We start from the raw sequence: 17,812 nt of genomic DNA on the forward strand, positions 1-17,812 counted from the left end.
CCCAGGGTACTGAAAGCAGTGCCATTTGCAAACCAAATTAGTAGTGGTAGTAGTAATCCCATGATCCCGTAACAAGTCATAATATAATTAGCAAGCCAAAGTCAGTTAAAATTGTATGTGTGTCAAATAAATAAGTAAAATAAAATAAATATTTGATTGCCTACCATGGGCCAAGTGCTGTACACTTTCATCTCATTTAATCTTCATGACCCCCTAAAAGGTATTTTTAACCTTACTTTACAAATGAGTAAACTGAGATTTTTTTTTTCAGTTTACTGGAGCAAAGAGTAAGAAGGTGAGCCAGGACTTGATCTAGATTTGAATCTCAAATACCAAATAATTCCATATACAATTTCCCCATTGTCATGGGAAAGCAGTGCAACCAAAAGAATAGGAACTCACCTTTTCCCATAACATGTTAACCAAGATAAGATTTCACTTGCCCCCCACTGCCTACATGCTGTATTTGCTGATGTTCCAGAATCCTTCCTTCTGTGTCCTGCCTATGTCTGACCTGGTGATCTCAGAACAGTTAGAATGCGTCCCAAGCTGCAGGGCGGCTCTCTGACTGCTGTTCGCTGCCAAGTCCCTGTACAATGTTAGCAGCGTTTACTATAAATCCGCGCTGTCTAATCTCACCAGGGACCTCAAGGTTGCTCCACAATTCTTACATTCACGCTTGGTTAATTTCCCATCACATTCTCCAAGTGGTTTTTTCTAATTATTTACAGCCTCTCTAAGACCTTAACCCTATGCCTTCCTCCCCTGTGTTTATCATACCTGCCTCTAAAAAGAGTAGACCACCCACTGCTGCAATTTCTTCTGTTTCCACCACTTTCTCATCTTTACCTTCCATTTTCCTCTACCTCTTCCCTCAGGAACAGGTGTCAGTGTTCCTTTTCCACTTGCCTAAACACGTTCCCCTATAAGACTTTCTTTCTCTATACTTTCTTCCAACCACCTTTGTCAACAAGTGGGCATTCTCTTGCCCAACGATTTTTTTAAACGTCCAACTCTCTGTGGCACCTTCAATTCCATTTATGAACAAGTTCACATTTTCCATGCTAATAATAAAATGAAAAGAAAACTAAAAATAAAACTTTCCCTAGCCTGCTATCCTTTCGCTGCTGTGTAATATTGAGAGACAGAGACATTCTAACTCCTCACTCATTGACCTTGAAAGTTTAATTTCTCACCACTGCTTAATACTTTTCAATATGGCTTCTGTCTGAAAAATTTATAATATCTTTTTGGTTTAGTAAAGTGAGTGCTAAGAATGCATGCCACAATCTGAAGCATGATGGTTAGGTCTGAATGATTAACATCCAAATTAAGCCAACACAGACATAGCAGTACCCACAATTACTGTTAAAGATTCTTTAGTAAAAGTTGGTTATGGAGAAAAATGTAGATAGGGAAGTGAGGGGAAAGACTCAAAAAAAGAAGGGGTAAATCTAGCATGACTCTGAGGATCCATGAGTTGGGAAGCCTGTGGTCAAGATGCTGCTTGAAGATGACAAGGATGATGGCATTTAGAAGTCAAGTATGTTCTAGAAATGCTTTGCTACTGCAGCTAATCATGGAAGACAAGTGAGCCCTCCATGTCTCCACACTTTCCAGAGTCACTTGTTGACCTTCCTCAAGGTCACCATGTTGGTCCAGATTCTTATTTCTCAGATAATTGCAATAGTATCACAAACAAGGTCCCTAAGAAGGACTGAGGTTGTGGCACTGTGGCGTAATGGTAGTGTGCTAGCCTAGTATGTGTGAGGCACTGGGTTTGGTCCTCAGCACCACATAAAAATAAATAAATAAAATAAGGATATTGTGTCCATCTACAACTAGAACATATTTTTAAAAGAACTAAAAAAATGATCAATCAAATAAATGAAATAATTTTTAAATTCCCAAGTTTTTTTAACCATGATGGGCCTCATAAAGACATTTTTTCAAATAATGAATTATTTTTAAAACTTTTGCAGAAAAATATATTATTCTATCAGGTCCAAGAGCCTTCAGAAGGGAGTGAATGGTGAACAGTAAAGGCCATTTTAACATAAATAAGACCAAAACAAAAAAAGTTACTTTTCTTAAAATCAAACATTAAGGCAATTACACACTTTGACCATACCAAAAAGAAAACAAAAACAAACAAACAAACTAACTAACTAACACTTAATGTGTTACATAACATTTTGTGGTGTTCTGTTCATGGAAATCTAAAAATTATGTGGAAGTACCAGTGCATTGAAGTCTTAAATATGAAAATCTCAACATATGCTGATTAGATTGTAAGTAGACATTCAATATACTAAAATGCCAATAAAATCTATGAATTCACTTCTTCCTCCCACTGGGTATCGGGCACCAACATGGATCACCAATGAGTTATAGAATTACTGAATTTCCAAGCCTCAATTTTCCATCAAGTAAAAATGCATCAAAATTATGAATATTTTACAATGTAATTTTATGATAGGATTAACAACATTTTCTTTATACAATTATTCTGTTGGGAAAAACATGTTTATGTTTTCATTACTGTGTTTTCATTTCTAATTCAGCAATAGTGATTTCTGTCGAGTATACCGATTTAAGAATTGTTTAATTCTTTCTTTAATGGTCTTATATTATTTTTTTATTTTTAAAAGATATTGAAGTTGATATTTAGCTCTTCAATTCATTTGAAACAATCTAAATATAGCTTAGAAAAGACTCTTGGGTCTCACTTGAGTTGGATAATTTAGAAAAAGTTCAAAATGCTAAAAATGTGCTAAAATAAAGTATGTGAAATGGAAATGAAAATGAAGCAAACTTTTGATTTTTCCTATGGGAAATAATTTTAATTTTATGAGAAAATAATACTGCTGGTGGTGCTTCAGGTAAGAGTCTTAGAAGAATTTTTTAAAAAGATCATTATAAGACATAGGAAGTTGTATTATAATCAGTAAGCTGATCAGGTCAGTTTGAACTTAGTAAATCAGCTAGGTCTTTGTTTAAAACTGCTTATGAATAAATTACTTTATTCATGTCAGTAAAAAGTCAGAATCTCAGAATCTTTTTGGCAGATGTTGAGCAGTTGAGCATTTAATACAATCTTTTTATTTTATTTATTTTTTTAGTAATGAATTATCAGATGACTTTAAAGGCAAATTTCTCTTTTTCAAATGAGTAATTTTGCCCATGGAAGCAGTAGACTTTAAAGTCAGGTCAAGATAGCTTTCATTTATAGTGTGAACATTTTATTATTTCTCTATATAATCTTTATTTCAGTTTTTGGTTGCTTGCAGAGGTTGGGGTGATTTATTTTGTAAATTTTTTTTCATTGTTGTCAGCAACATACACATATTGTCTCTAACTCAGAATCGCCATGTATACCTTAAAGAAGGAGTCTGCACATTTTCTGAAAAGGGCCAGATAGCAAATATTTTAATCTTTGCAGCTAGATGATCTCTGCAGAAACTACTTAGCTCTGCTGTTATACTGCAAATATAACTCTAAACAATATATAAACCAATGGGCGAGGCTGTGTTTCAATAAAACTTTATTTATAATCACATTCATTGGACAGAATTGGGCCAAGGTCTGATTAAAGTAGTAAGAGAAATAGGAGTTTCAAGATGAAAAAAGTCAGAAGGTCAAGGATCACATTTTCTCCTATATGTAGAAGCTAGAAAGGAAAAAGGAAAAGAAGGTGTGGGAGGGGATTTCATGAAAATCAAAGAGAGATAAATAGAATAGAAGAAGGGGGCGTGGAAGTAGATGAGGGACAGGTGAAGTGCTGAGGAGTGGTATTGGCCAAATTATATTGTTAAATTGTGTGCATGTATGAATATATAACAACAAATTCCATCATATGTACAATATAAAGCACCAATAAAAAATGGGGAGAAAAAATGGGTTCAAGGACCTATGAAATAATATCTCTTATTCTTCACAATTAATTAGATTTCAGTGACTCAAATAATAATATTACAATCGGATTAAATGCTGTAGAAGCTCTTATTTCCTTCATAGCTGCCTTGTCAGCCAACTACTGAGCACCTAGGCTGTGACACTGTGGTGGCATGTCAACTGTGATATAAGGCACAGAGGGCCCAGTTCCTGCCGCAGTCCGGCTGCAGCAAAATAACCGGGGGGTGACGAATAACTTGTGTACGTTGATACAGCAGGAGTAGGAGCCGTTTATTGCAGGACAGGAGCAGTATTTATACATTCCACAGAGCTTATCTAATTAGCATAAACTAGATACATCAGTCAACCAACCAGGAATCTCTACACTTAATGGCTCGCTTTTGTTACTTCTCAAACCACTCCCTCTGGCATTTTGCCAGGCACCATCCAGACTTGTTTACGAACTCTAACATTCCCCTGGCTAAATGCCAGGTGTTATTTTGACTTGTTTACAGACTCTAACAAGTTCCTGAAGCCTAGATTTGGAAGAAGGAGCTATTTCAGGTTTCTTAAGGAATAGTCATTCGGATCATTTGGGGGGCCAAGAGTGGGTTCCAGGGATTGAACTCAGGGGATACTTGACCACTGAGCCACATCCCCAGCCCTATTTTGTATTTTATTTAGAGACAGGGTCTCACTGAGTTGCTTAGTGCCTCAATTTTGCTGAGGCTGGCTTTGCACTCTCAATCCTCCTGCCTCAGCCTCTGGAGCCACTGAGATTACAGGCATGCGCCACCATGTCAGCCATTTGGCCTTGAGGTGTTTTATCCAGCATTGCTGCTCTCAGCTCTCTCTGGGAGAAAGGGGACATTGGCCTGACCTTCCCTCTGTCCTCATCCCATCATGCCCACCCCAAAACCGTAGAAGTCAGAGTTTCCTTGTGCTTACTTTATTTTTACTTAAGAAATTAAGACAAAATACTGGTGTCCTCTGTCCTACTTCTTTATTTTGAGGTCGGGGAGCATTAGGTTTCAATTCCTGTATCTTACTGCACTGGCAATCTAAGCAGGTATTTCATTTTCTCTGGGGAGATAGTGTATTTTCAGAGTAGATTTTAAACCCACTCTTTAAAACATATGCTTCTGGAGAAAAGGGTGTAAACACCCATAAGGAAAGAGCAGTAGCAGCAATGGATACATTTTTCCATCCCACCACTGTGAATCAGCTTTTGTTGTTTTTTTTTAAAAAAAGGAATTATGCAGATTTTTTTAATTTTTTTAAATGCTACATTCAACATTCATATCTCTAACAGATATAAAGCAATGTTTCTAATTAAATTTATTACCAACTTCTAACAGCTGGTTAAATCGTGAGAGTTGCTGAAAGGCTGAGGTTTTAATTCACTACCTAGAGTTATGAAAGGCTTAACTTATTCAAAGAAGAAAATAAATTATTTTTAAAAATATGAATATGAGAGTAATGGAGATTTCATTTTAATTTTCCCCTACCACAGTGATTTTCATATGAGATACTACATCCAACATTGCTACTTTTTAACTCATTCCAGGGGAGGGGGGACATTGATTGCAAACTTCTCTATGTAAATATGTGAAACTCTAAATCTTTAAAACTAGACTTTAGAGTAATTCAGAAACTATTTGAACTCAAAGTTCACTGGCCAAAGTAGTGATTAACATTTTCAAACTATAGAATTTCATGAACTTGAATTTTATGTAATTGGTCATTTTTATGGGGTTTTTGTACAATGATGACTATTGACAGTTTGGACAGTTAATTATGACCCAATAAGTATGCATCTTCCTAGGAAAATATTTATAATATTCTTAGTCTGAAACTTCAGTAGTAACTTTATTCTTTGATTATGCATTAAAATTTTTCAGAAATTCCCCACACTATATTACTACATTATACACTATAGTCCTATAAAACCGCCATCAAAATAACACAATGAAATTCTAATATTCCATGCCATCAGAAATCTAGCAACCAAGAAAAGCCCAGGACCAGATGGATACACAGCTGAGTTCTACAAGCCCTTTAAAGAAGAACTAACACCAATACTCCTCAAACTATTTCATGAAATAGAAAAAGAGGGAACACTTCCAAACATATTCTATGAGGCCAATATCACCCTGATTCTAATATTCCTTAGAATATTTACATGTCATAACTTTTAGATATGAAAACCCAAAGAAAGTGACTTATTAAAAGAAATGAAGCTGGATACAGAGCTTGTATGCTCTTAAAACTGGCTTCAGGCCAGGCATGGTGGCGCAGGCCTATAATCCCAGCGGCTCAGGAGGATTGAGAGTTCAAAGCCAGCCTCAGCAACTTATTGAGGCTCTAAACATCTTAGTGAGAACCTGTCTCTAAATAAAATATAGAAAAGACTGGGGATGTGGATCAGTGGTTAAGGGCCCGTAGGTTCAATCCCCAGTGTTAAAGAATTATTAATTATTTTTTTAAAACACTGGCTTCAGTGTAGAAATCAAATGATAGTCTGTTTCTGCAATGCCAATATCTAATGCCTTATAACATGACTTAAGTCTGGCAATGACCATACAAGTGCAAACAAATTCATATTGATCAAAGACTCAGCTCTAGCATCCAGGTTGTAATGAAATGTCAGTGTACTCTAAATTTTAGGTTGTAAGTTCTAACATAGCCTGGTGTAAGCAAGGGTAGAAATCCACTGGTGAGAATGTTCTCTGTGAGATTTCATACTGTCTGCTGTGTCCCTCCCCAGGATCTGTCACTGCGAAGGGGACGAAGAAAGCCCCCTCATCACACCCTGTCGCTGCACGGGGACCCTGCGCTTTGTCCACCAGTCCTGCCTCCACCAGTGGATCAAGAGCTCAGACACGCGCTGCTGCGAACTCTGCAAATATGACTTCATAATGGAGACCAAGCTCAAACCCCTCCGGAAGGTACAGTATCCACAGGAGCTGGTTTGGGGGAGAGAACTTGCAAGGCAGGCTTGTTTTTATAAGTTCATTTTCTTCCCAATTAAGACTCAGCCAATATGCTAATATCCATGAAGGTGACATATCCTGTAATGGGCTCAGTGTGCAAAAGACAGCCAAGAGTTGGCAAGTGATCTTTTCTTTCTTCTCTGTTTTATACATTAGGACCTCTGATTTATACATCACCCTTCATGATTAAAAAAAAAAAAAAAACCTATGTAAAATACATATATAGAGAAAATCACACATATATATGTATGCTAAATATTTTTGTAATTCAATCTAATTGAATTGTTTAAAAAAATTGAGAATAGTTATCAAGAAGTTAAATGATAGATTAAACAACATGAACCTATCTAATTTCTTGAAAGTCAAGTAGTAATTTATAGAAAAGTAGATCATAAAAAAGAGTGATTTCTTCTAGAAGGTATGGAGTGATTTTTATGTTTATTTTTATATATGTATTGTTTGATGTTTTATATATAATGAGTACACAGAAAAAGTATCATTTTCCATATTGTACATCAAGCTATAAGAGAGAGGTAAGTATATTTCTAATCTATGAAGTTTATCTTCAAATTCTCATTTGTCAGTTTTTTTTCCTAAAGAATGAAGGTAAGACTATGTTTCAAGTATAAGGTTAACATCTCACTTAAAGCTACCCAGGGACTACTTGTAAGGGACACAGACAAGGACAATGAACTTTATATAATTCACGCTTGAGAGCTGGGCCCTGGATTTTATCATGTAACTTATTCTTCTTTTTGCCTAACTGCAGCCTTACACATATGGATTCCTCAGTCTCCAAAGGGGAGCTTAGAGACTGCAATTTAAATAATGAATCAGCCCAGGCCTGCTTTTTCATTTAAATGAAATGCAAAGCTAAAGTGGATAGAAAGAACATTGCTTGGAAATAAACATGATGGGTTCCAGAATGAACAAAGATGAAAAGCAAACAAAAACATTCCAGTAGGTAACTGACTGGTGGCTGGTGGCTGGCCGTCATAATTCTTCATTTCTGTATATCATGAAGAAGGAGAATAGCATTCCATACTTTTGTGGTACCCTTGCGTTTAAAAATTTGCAAATGCTTTATAGGTGTCAAAAATTATGCACAAAGTGCCTTTGGGACATACATTGTCATTTTTCTTAGCATAGGAGGTGACCCAAATGCCAAAAGGTGACACAGTTCCTAGGACCTTTCTAGGAACTTTCTAGGAACTTTCTAGGACCTTTCTGGGACCTTTCTAGGTCCCAGAGCAACAATGTAAGAAATAGAAATGGATGTTTATTCCTTTCCCTTTGCTTTATCCACTAATAGATGCTGTGTACTGTCTGGAGTAGCTAATGACACATTGTGTGCTCCGTGAGTCTCTGAATTTCTCTTCTCATCCCTCAGGAAACTGCAAATTTTTTCATAGCATCTGTATATTTCAGTTTGAGGGCAACAGTCTAAAATAATAACATATTCAAACTGTCTCTTTTTTCTAGTATCTACCACTACACTTTTTTGGCATAATGAACTAAACGTGATGCCCTGAAGGAACTTGAAAAGTCTTTATTCTACCCTCAGTTTTTATAGAATCACCCTTTAAATACAACTCTGGGCCTTTCTATTTTGCACACTTCTTAATATTCCAGTACCAACAACTGACAACCATATCAGGAAATCTTTGTTTCCTGAACTCACCTGCTTATAAACCAAATAGAAAGGAAGCAAATACACCATCTTCTTAAATAGTCATGATAATGAATATGTTACTATAGCCTAATGGATTAACTGTTGATTATCTGTGATTAATGAAACACCCTAGTTTCCTTTATTTAAAAAAAAACAAAAAACATATTCTTTGATTGATCAAAAGGGCAGTATTTCAACATCCTTTATTTTGTATATATTGTGTGTGTATGAATAGGGAGTTTTAGAATCTAATCCAGAGGTGGCTTCCTGATAGCCCACAAACAGGTTTTGTTTGTCCCACAGAGTTTAAAACATGAATTATGTTACCAAAATTTAAATGTGATTAGTTCCTAAAAAATTTCACACATCTGACTTTGTTTGGAAATCCCAGTATTTGGCTTTACCAGGACCACATTCCCATATGACCACAACCAGCAGGGCTAATGTGGAAGCTGGTCCCTTTAGAATGCAATTTGCTTTCCAAGTTCTTCCCATTTTTCTATCTTCACTCTCTTACCTGAGACTTCTTGCCACCTACACTCTGTGTATGCCTCAATGCCCTCAATTTTCAACTTCTGCCTCAAACACGAGTCCTAGACATGAGGAACATGTGAGCATTCTGTTCCTCCCTCCATGATTTATGGGCTTTAAAAGAAGACCAGAGAGGGAAAGTATTTCAAATTCTCATTTTTTCCTTTTAAAAATATAGAGCACTAAATTTACACTTAAGAGGCAGTATCTGCAATGACTTTTCAGATGGAGGGGTGACACAAATACACAGATCTGGGGATATTAAAACTGTTCTAGATGGTTTATTTTGATGGCACTAGGATTCATCAACAGTTTCCTTTTGGTAGTTTTTAAGTGGTCATAAAGAGTGCCAGGTACAGCATTTGGTTAGAATATATTTGAAGAACATCCAATTAATTGCTCTCAACTCAGTAATTCCATTATAGTTTATAACGTTCTAAAGACCAAGCACATGAAACAATTAATTTAGCTAATGATTCTGAATTTCTGCCATTAGCCAATGGAGGCAGGAGATTCTGCTTAAATGAAATAAATTTGAAGATAGAAAGGTGGAAGTCTCCATAGTCTGACAAACCTTGGGGCTAATAGTCTCTGAAGATATCAGTAAACTTTTGCTTCATTAATTGGTAGTTCTACACCAAAATCTACAGTTAGCAAATTCATCAAGGTATTCTAACATTTCCAGAAGAAAAATCTTTAAAGTCAAAATAAAATCAAGGGCTTATTCAAGGAAAAGCAATTTTCATCATCTTTAAGTCAGTAGCCCAGCTACTTTTATGACACTCAATAAAAGTCCCATTAATTTGCTGAGTTACCCAGGGTCAGAAGTAATTCTCAGAGCCCAGAAAAGTCAAAAAGTCACAAGTAAAGAAAGCACAATGAAATTTAGAAAAGTACACAATATTGATTAGGAAGCATAAACTAATCTCCTATTTTGAAGCAAAAGAATTGCATGGGGTTCCCATTTCAGTCACTCCTAAATGAGAGAAACCAGGCATCGATGTGAAGCCAGGCTTATGGGGACAGCAAATACTACTGAAAACTTTACATCCTGCCCTAAAATATTTCTTTATATAATTTTTCCATATAGAAATTATTTGACAAATATATACTAAAAATACTCAAGTACATGCATTCTTTTATCTTTTTTAAGTTAAATAATTCAATCCCCATTAAACCCCATGTGACATAGATATCTTAAGCCCAATTTAATGAGATTCCATATCAAAGTGAATGTCACACCCTGGAAGTTCCTAGGTGCTAACACCACCACCACCACATTGCACATTGTGGCACCGCCACTAACTAACAGACTCTCTTTAAGCATCAAAACTTTAGTTTTTAACTTGAGCCATTTCCAATGGAAATCTTTCTGAATCTTTTTTCTAAATTCTTCCTTCTTACACATGAATATTTTACATAATATCTCAGTTTTCCTAACTTCTTCTAATAACTCAGAGACGTCATTACATGCACATCAATTATTTTGCAGGCTGAAAATACTGACTTAAATAGTTTGAAGCACATATTCGACTTTATCTTCACTCTTCTTTCCCTAGCCTGCTGTGTTTGGACAATCTTCCCATTTATCTGCGTTTTGTTGTTTCTCTTCCCTCACTCTTCTCGGAGCATCAGGGTCACTTCTCTCTTCCTCCAACTGTCCTTGTCAACGTTTCCCATAGCTATTTCATTTCAACAACAAAAACCAGGCATTATAGGACTTGGAAAAGGCTGAAGTCAACTCTGGATAGGCTTCTTCAAAATTCTATTTTAAGCAGGGCGTGGTGGCACACACCTGTTATCCCAGCTGCTCAGTAGGCTGAGGCAGGAGGATCACAAGGTCAAAGCCATCCTCAGCAAAAGTGAAGTGCTAAGTAACTCGTGAGAACTTGTGAGACCCTGTCTCTAAATAAAATACAAAATAGGGCTGGGATGTGACTTTAGTGGTTAAGCGTCCCAAGTTCAATCTCTGGTACAAAAAAAAAAAGAAATTCTGTTTTAATCCCTGGCAATAATTTTAGTGGGCAAGAGCATTCTGACACCATTCTAAGGTTCTCAGAGTCCTCTTTGACATCCTTCTTAGTTCTCAATTTTGCTCAAGGAATTTGGGATTGCTTGGAAGGGAAGCCCTCAGCACATGAAGTGTTGATGTCTCCAGGCAATTGCCTTATCACTGGTTTGCTGTTTCATTTCTTCACAAATATGCAAACCTATAGCAATGAAAATCTCTGCCCTGGTATAGTCCCAGAAAAAAACTTCATCCTTCTTGCAAAGATGACCAAGCTCACAATTTACAACACATACATGTTCTCTCGTTGTACTGTGCTCAGTTTCACTTCTGTTATTTTATGACCCTACGGGAAGTCTAAGCAATTTAAACTCAGGAAATGATTTTTTTTCCTAACTCATGCTCTTCAAAGGAGCCAGATAGTTTTTCCACAAAAAAATGTTCACTGTCCAGTGTCGATGCTGTCTGCAGCCAAACTCTCCTCCCCGACTTTCATTGCTCCATTCACTGAGGGACCCAATAGGCTACTTAGCTGATGAGTGTGGGAAGGTGTTATGCTCGAATTCGGGACCCCCAAAGACCACCAGAGACCCAAGATCAATGTAAGCAGCAAAGAGGTGTTTATTGCGAGCTAGCTCGGTCCTCTGCGCGCACACAGCAACTGGTGACGCTGAGAGGCCCCGAGCCCAGGGTTTGCAGCAGTTTTATTCATTCTTTGGGGAAGGCAGGGACCCCCACATACATCATAGCAAATAATCACACACCGCGGGAAAATCAAATAACAACTCTAAAACATGATTAGCACATTCACTGGCGGGAACAAGTTGGGTAGGGGTGATTGGTCAGTACAAAAGAAGTATTCATTTGAACTGATTGGTTTAAGCCAAGAGGGGTGTTCCTGCTGAACTACATGGTTTCCCAACTTGTTATCAACCACCATAAACTACTGGGAGGGTCATCTGGCATCCCAGGTATTTCCCTGTCTCATGCTGATTGGTGGCTGCTAGGGGGCTGCTATGGATCCCCACCTAGCCTGACTGAGTCAAGGACACCTGGCGCAGCAGATCTCTCCTGTTATTTGTAGATAAACAACTTAGCAGGGTGGGAATGTGCCTAGGAGTGCTCTGTGGGTTTTTCCAAGGACAAAGGCCATGTCCCTTCCTTGGACAGGCTTTGCTCTGAGATAGAGGCTGGTTTTTCAAAGGGACTTATGAGAAAACCACTAATAACAAAAAGAAGATCGTTTTTTAAAAATAGTATTTCAACTTGATGAGAGCATTATCCTTTCCACTAAAAGTGCTGGATTTTTAAAATTTGTTTTAGTGCCTCAACACATTAGTACTCTCAGAACTACAAATGATATTTCAATTAGATTAAAATTCCAATGTGAGTAGAAAACAATGCCAACCTGTCTTTTAAAATGATTTTGAGATGGAAAACACAGGTGTCTTGTGATTTATTTTAACAGACACTTGGGACTTAACACATGGCCCTGCTTCTGTCTTGAAATAAAACATCACCAGCTCAATTCATCTTTTGAAATTGCAAAGAAATGTATAGACTTCTAGAATCAGAAATACAGAACAGTTTGCTCAGAGTAAAAGTATTGATTTCTGGGCAGCAAACGACCTTATTGTTTCACAAAGCTTCTGTCCATAAACACAGTCACCCTGGGTAGATCTGAACTCACTCCGCCAGCAAACTGTGCTCTGAGTGATGGTCCTGAGAGGCCCCTAGTGGTGTCTGACTGGTCCTGTGCTCTGCTCTCACTATACCAAGCATCTACCATATGCTAGTAGTGTTCAATAATGAGCAAGACAGAACAAAATCTCTGCCCTCAGAGAGCCTGGAGTGACCTACAAAGGGTAGAAAGGGAAGGAAGAATACCCTCTAGCTCCAGAAGGAAGGGCACGGGGAATTTAAAAAGAGAACTGGGCAAGATTATTCATCTTTTAAAACCATCCGTAACTAAATTTATGCAAACAAAAGGAAACAAAACTATAAACACAGAGCAAAATGACTGCCTTCTGTTCTGTTCTCCATGTTATTCTAGAAGTATTATTTAGCAGTTGGATATCCAAGACACGAAGGGGAAAGAACTGGAAATAGGGGGCCAGATTTGATACAAGGTGTCACAGATGAGTTTAAATAAACTACCTTTGAATAATTATCCTTGGCTGTAATTGATTAATTGAAATCTTTCTGTATTTCTTTATTACTAACTTCAATTATACTTTACTTCAGCTCATTTTTATCTCTTTGAAAACTAATGCTCGAGAACATCACCCTCTTGCCAGTAAGAATGTCACCTTGTGTTACTATTCTGATATGAAAACAAACACTTAACTTACATTAGCCTTGCTATTGAAGCCTGTAACCAGATAAAGTTCCGCCCTTGAGAAAATCCATTTTTATTTTAACAAGGGCCAAGGACACACAAAATGGAGATTCTCTTATATATTGTATATTCTGATTTTTGAAACACAAATTATGGTTGAAGTGATGGGATCAATATTTCAATGATCCATATAGAACACATAAAAGCATCAAATTAGAATGTGTAGAAATGGGGCTCGAGTGTAGGTCACTTACCTAGATGTACAAGGCCATGGGTTTGATCGATAGGACTTCCCCTCAAAAAAGTGCTAAAACATACACATACACACATATACACCGGTAGAAATAAAGACTTCCACAAAGCATTATCTTATGTGAATTGTCCTTCAGTTACAGATTTTTTTCTTGTTCAGTTGCAGGGATATTTTTCTTAATTCATTATTATAAAATCCTCAAATCTTCACATCAAATATAAGAATAATTTTTACCTTTTCAGGGAGGTAGTGGGTATTGGGGATAGGAGCCAGAGGCACTCTACAACTGAGCTACATCCCTAGCTTTTACCATTTTTTTTTATTTTGAGACACAGTTTTGCTAAGTTGTTGAGGCTGGCCTTCAACTTGTGATCCCCCTACCTGGACCTCCCGAATCACTGGGATTACAGGCATACACCACCACACCCATCTCCCTTAAATTTTTTAATTCACTTTTCAAAAAAAGCATTGGAAACCAATTTTCTAAAGTGAACATTTTTACATCTAATCAAATCCCTTTTCTTTTGAATTGATAATAATGAAAGCTATTTTCATGTGATTTACCTGAACTGATGGTATAGCTGGCCCATTGCACAAGCATCAGTATGCTAGAATAATATCACCAACATTATAATATGATAAATGGCTAAAAGATTTCACTTCTGAAGAGAAGGAATCTCTCACAAGTGCACTTCCTTCCAATTCCCTACCACATAGCTCCTTTTCTCTCATCTCCCACATGGGTATACCACCTGAATCCTAATTGTACCAATGCTGTCCTCTTGCTCAAGAATATCTACCTCAAATCAAGTAGACAGAGCAGAACCTACCCTTGTGAAATGTATGGTGTGTTAGATGAGACACAAGTGGGGACAGAGGGTGGGAGGTGGAGGGAGGCTCAGCAATCCAGACCTGGTTCTGGGGGCCATTCTCGCTGTTGGGGAACTGAAGGAAAGCAGATAGTGGCTGCTGTCTCACTCTGATGGAGTTCCCTCCACATGAAAACATGAAGGAAAGAGAAAAGGGGTTTTCCGGGGAGCAGGACAGTGCTACTACTGTGGGACCTGCTCTCCCAGGACCTAGACTCAGGATCGTTAAGTTACCTTTCATCTGAAATACAAGAACATGGCTAACTAAGAACTGCTCAATTCAAACCATAAAGCAAGGAGTCCCAATCCAGGAGTCAGAAGACCAGGTTTTAATTCTGGTTCTCATGCTTCAGCCCTCTGCGCCTTGACTCTGTAAAAGGAGGAGACTGAATAAAGTTGTCATTCAAGCTTCTTTTGACTTAAAAAACTGCAGTTTCATGAAAAGCAAAGTGAAGAATTTACCCCCACCAAAATAAAATCATTTCATGTTGAAGTATATTTTAATTCTAGTGTGTGGGGTGGGGTGGTTGGGAGACTAGAGATTGAGCCCAGGAAATCTCTACTGAGCTACACCCCCAGTCCTTTTTATTTTTTATTTTGAAACAAGGTCTCACTAAATTGCCAAGGCTGGCCTCCAACTAGCAATCCTCCTGCATCAGCCTCCCTAGTTGCTGGAATTACAGGCATGCATGCAACACTGCACCCAACATAAATGTATTTTTAGATGTTCAGAAGAAAAAGAAAAATGAGTATAGAGGAAAATCTTTCATGTCCAGTGGATTGGCTTGTTCAGGGTGGGATTCTGAGTAAGGAACGGAGGGCTTCATGCTAAAGAAACAACGTACATGCTTCCTTAGTCATTCTCATTCCTTTTTTTTTTTTAAATATATTTTTCAGTTGTCAGTAGACCTTTATTTTTATTGATTTATCTATTTATATGTGGTACTGAGAATCGAACCCAGTGCCTCCCACGTGCTAGGCAAGTGCTCTACCACTGAGCCCCCAGCCCTGTTCTTATTACTCTTTAAAGCAAATCTTTGTAAGAAAAGAAAGAAGTACCCTCTCTGTATTTCAGAGAGAGAGGACTAAATCAATTAAAGTTAGGACAAGGAAGAAGAAAGGAGTGAAAAGAGGAAGAAAGAGAAAGAGGGGGAAAGAAGGAAGGTATCTGAGGCATCCTGAGAGGTGCCTGGAAGCCAGGCTAAGCCAGAACACCCTGTTTGGTGTTCTTCTTATAAGCAGTAAGCTGGTGGTTAAAGGCTAAGGTAATGCAGGTCCGGTGGTTCTTGACAGCAAAGCTGTTCTGCAGCCCTGAGGGAGACATGTAAGACTTCTGACCCTAAGAAACAGGGCCAGTGGGCTGAAAGCCATTTTCTGTTTAGCACAGTGAAGAAGCATAGAGCAGATTTAAGGTGCAAGCAAGTCAGTTTAGCTGAGTCTGAGAAATATGTCCTATTTTCTTGAAAGCTAGGGTTTCTACAAATGGAAAACTAGTTTAATACAAAAGTTGATACTTTGATAAAATACTTTTATGAATAAACAAAGTTAACAAGTTTTTGAGCCAGCTCCTTCTGCTTCTGTGAAATGGCTTATTCCCTGAGAGATGGATGAGCTGTTATTGGATTCTATTGATAAAAGAAATGACAACAGCCAGCTATGTCTGAAGGACCACCCCAAGGGATCCCAGGAGTGTCCAATTCTGAGTCCCTACCCCTGCTTCACTCAGTCAACAAATATTTACTGAGCATTTACTATGTGCTAGTCACTGTCCCTGGTACTAAGATTACAGTAAAGAACAGGACAAAAATCCACTGACTTCAGAAAATTTACCTGTGATCAGGGAGGGATGGGCGTAGGGAGTTTGAAAATGAGTTGGTTGTAATATTTTGCTATAGACTTGACAATGGTATGGGGATAATTCTAGTCACTCAAGACAGGATTAATATAATTCCAACCATTAAACTATAACTCGGGCTGGGCAAATACACAAAATTAACCCCAAATTGGTTGAAAAAAATTTACTAACAGTGTCTATGGAGAACTGCTCAGTCCCACACTTGACTTTATATTAGGAACCAGATAACTACTATAAAAGTAGGCAGTCTGTTTTCATGATGAGAAAGAGCCAGGAACACAGCACTGGGTTATAATAAGGAGCCTTAGGGACCATGGTGCTTTGACATGCTACTCTAAGGGGAATAATAGCTACTCAACTCTAGTTGGTGGTTGCCAAATCAACTGCTTTTTCAAATGAAGCCCAAATTCTAGATTTAATCTGATCTCATTTTTTTAAAAATAATCAGAACCAATTCAAATATGAAAACAATTCAGGCAGAACCCGAAGTGGTCTGAAGGCCAGGTTTAGCCCTCAGGCCACGAGTCCATAATCTCTGCAGGGTAGAAATGTCCATATGTCTCTGCAAAGATTTGCCTAGTGGGGTTCAATATAATTCAGTGGAAAGAACCTAGTTTGCATGCACGGAGGAACTGGATTTACTCCCTCTGGGTTCTTGCTTTGTGGCTTTAGGTAAGTTCTATGATCTGAGCCAGTCTCCTTTTCTATCAATAAGTGGGAAGGAGTTGGTGGGGTGGCAATAGTACCTGCTTTGCCAACTTTTCAGGGTTATACCAAAGAATAAAGTATGTAAGTAAAAGCACTTTGTAAAATGTAAAGTCCTATAATATGGCAATGTTTATTGTCTCTCTCAGTCACCCATTAGCAGTGCTGTAGCAAGCATGCTTTTTAGTTCTTACTAAATCAATATTTATTATTGATATATCAATGTACTAATGTTGGTTTCATAGTTTTAACAAATGTATTATGATAATGTAGGATGTTTACACTAGAGGAAGTTGGGTGAGAGGAGAAAGATATGGTTAACCTTTATTATCTATGGAAATGTTCTATGAATCTAAAAATATTCCAGAATTAAAAGTTAATTCTTTTGCCGGCACAGTGGTACACATCTGTAATCCCAGCCGTTTGGCAGGCTGAGACAGGAGGATCGCAAGTTCAAAGTCAGCCTCAGCAATTGGCGAGGTGCTAAGCAACTCAGTGAGACCCTGTCTCTAAATAAAATACAAAGTAGGGCTGCAGTGGTGGAGTGCTCCTGAGTTCAATTCCCAGTACCCCCTCCTCCCAAAAAGTCAATTTTTAAAAGATTGGGCTGAGGGTGTGGCTCAATGGTAGAGAGCTCACCTATTATGCACAAGGTCCTGGATTTGATCTGCAGTACTTTGGGGGGGGGGGGGGG

At 37.8% G+C, this 17,812-nt stretch overlaps 1 protein-coding gene across 11 annotated transcripts in view; it reads left to right on the forward strand.

The window, feature by feature from the left end:
• Marchf1 (membrane associated ring-CH-type finger 1) overlaps positions 1 to 17,812 on the forward strand; it is a 732,725-nt gene that overhangs the window by 673,853 nt on the left and 41,060 nt on the right. For all 11 annotated transcript variants that reach the window (XM_048791729.1, XM_048791736.1, XM_048791735.1 and 8 more), the window contains one exon: positions 6,662 to 6,842. In XM_048791729.1, the coding sequence (XP_048647686.1) occupies positions 6,662 to 6,842 (181 nt within the window). The remainder of the gene's footprint in view (positions 1 to 6,661; positions 6,843 to 17,812) is intronic.

The sequence above is a fragment of the Marmota marmota genome, unplaced genomic scaffold (genome assembly GCF_001458135.2).
Source record: "Marmota marmota marmota unplaced genomic scaffold, marMar, whole genome shotgun sequence".
Classification (NCBI taxonomy): domain Eukaryota; kingdom Metazoa; phylum Chordata; class Mammalia; order Rodentia; family Sciuridae; genus Marmota; species Marmota marmota.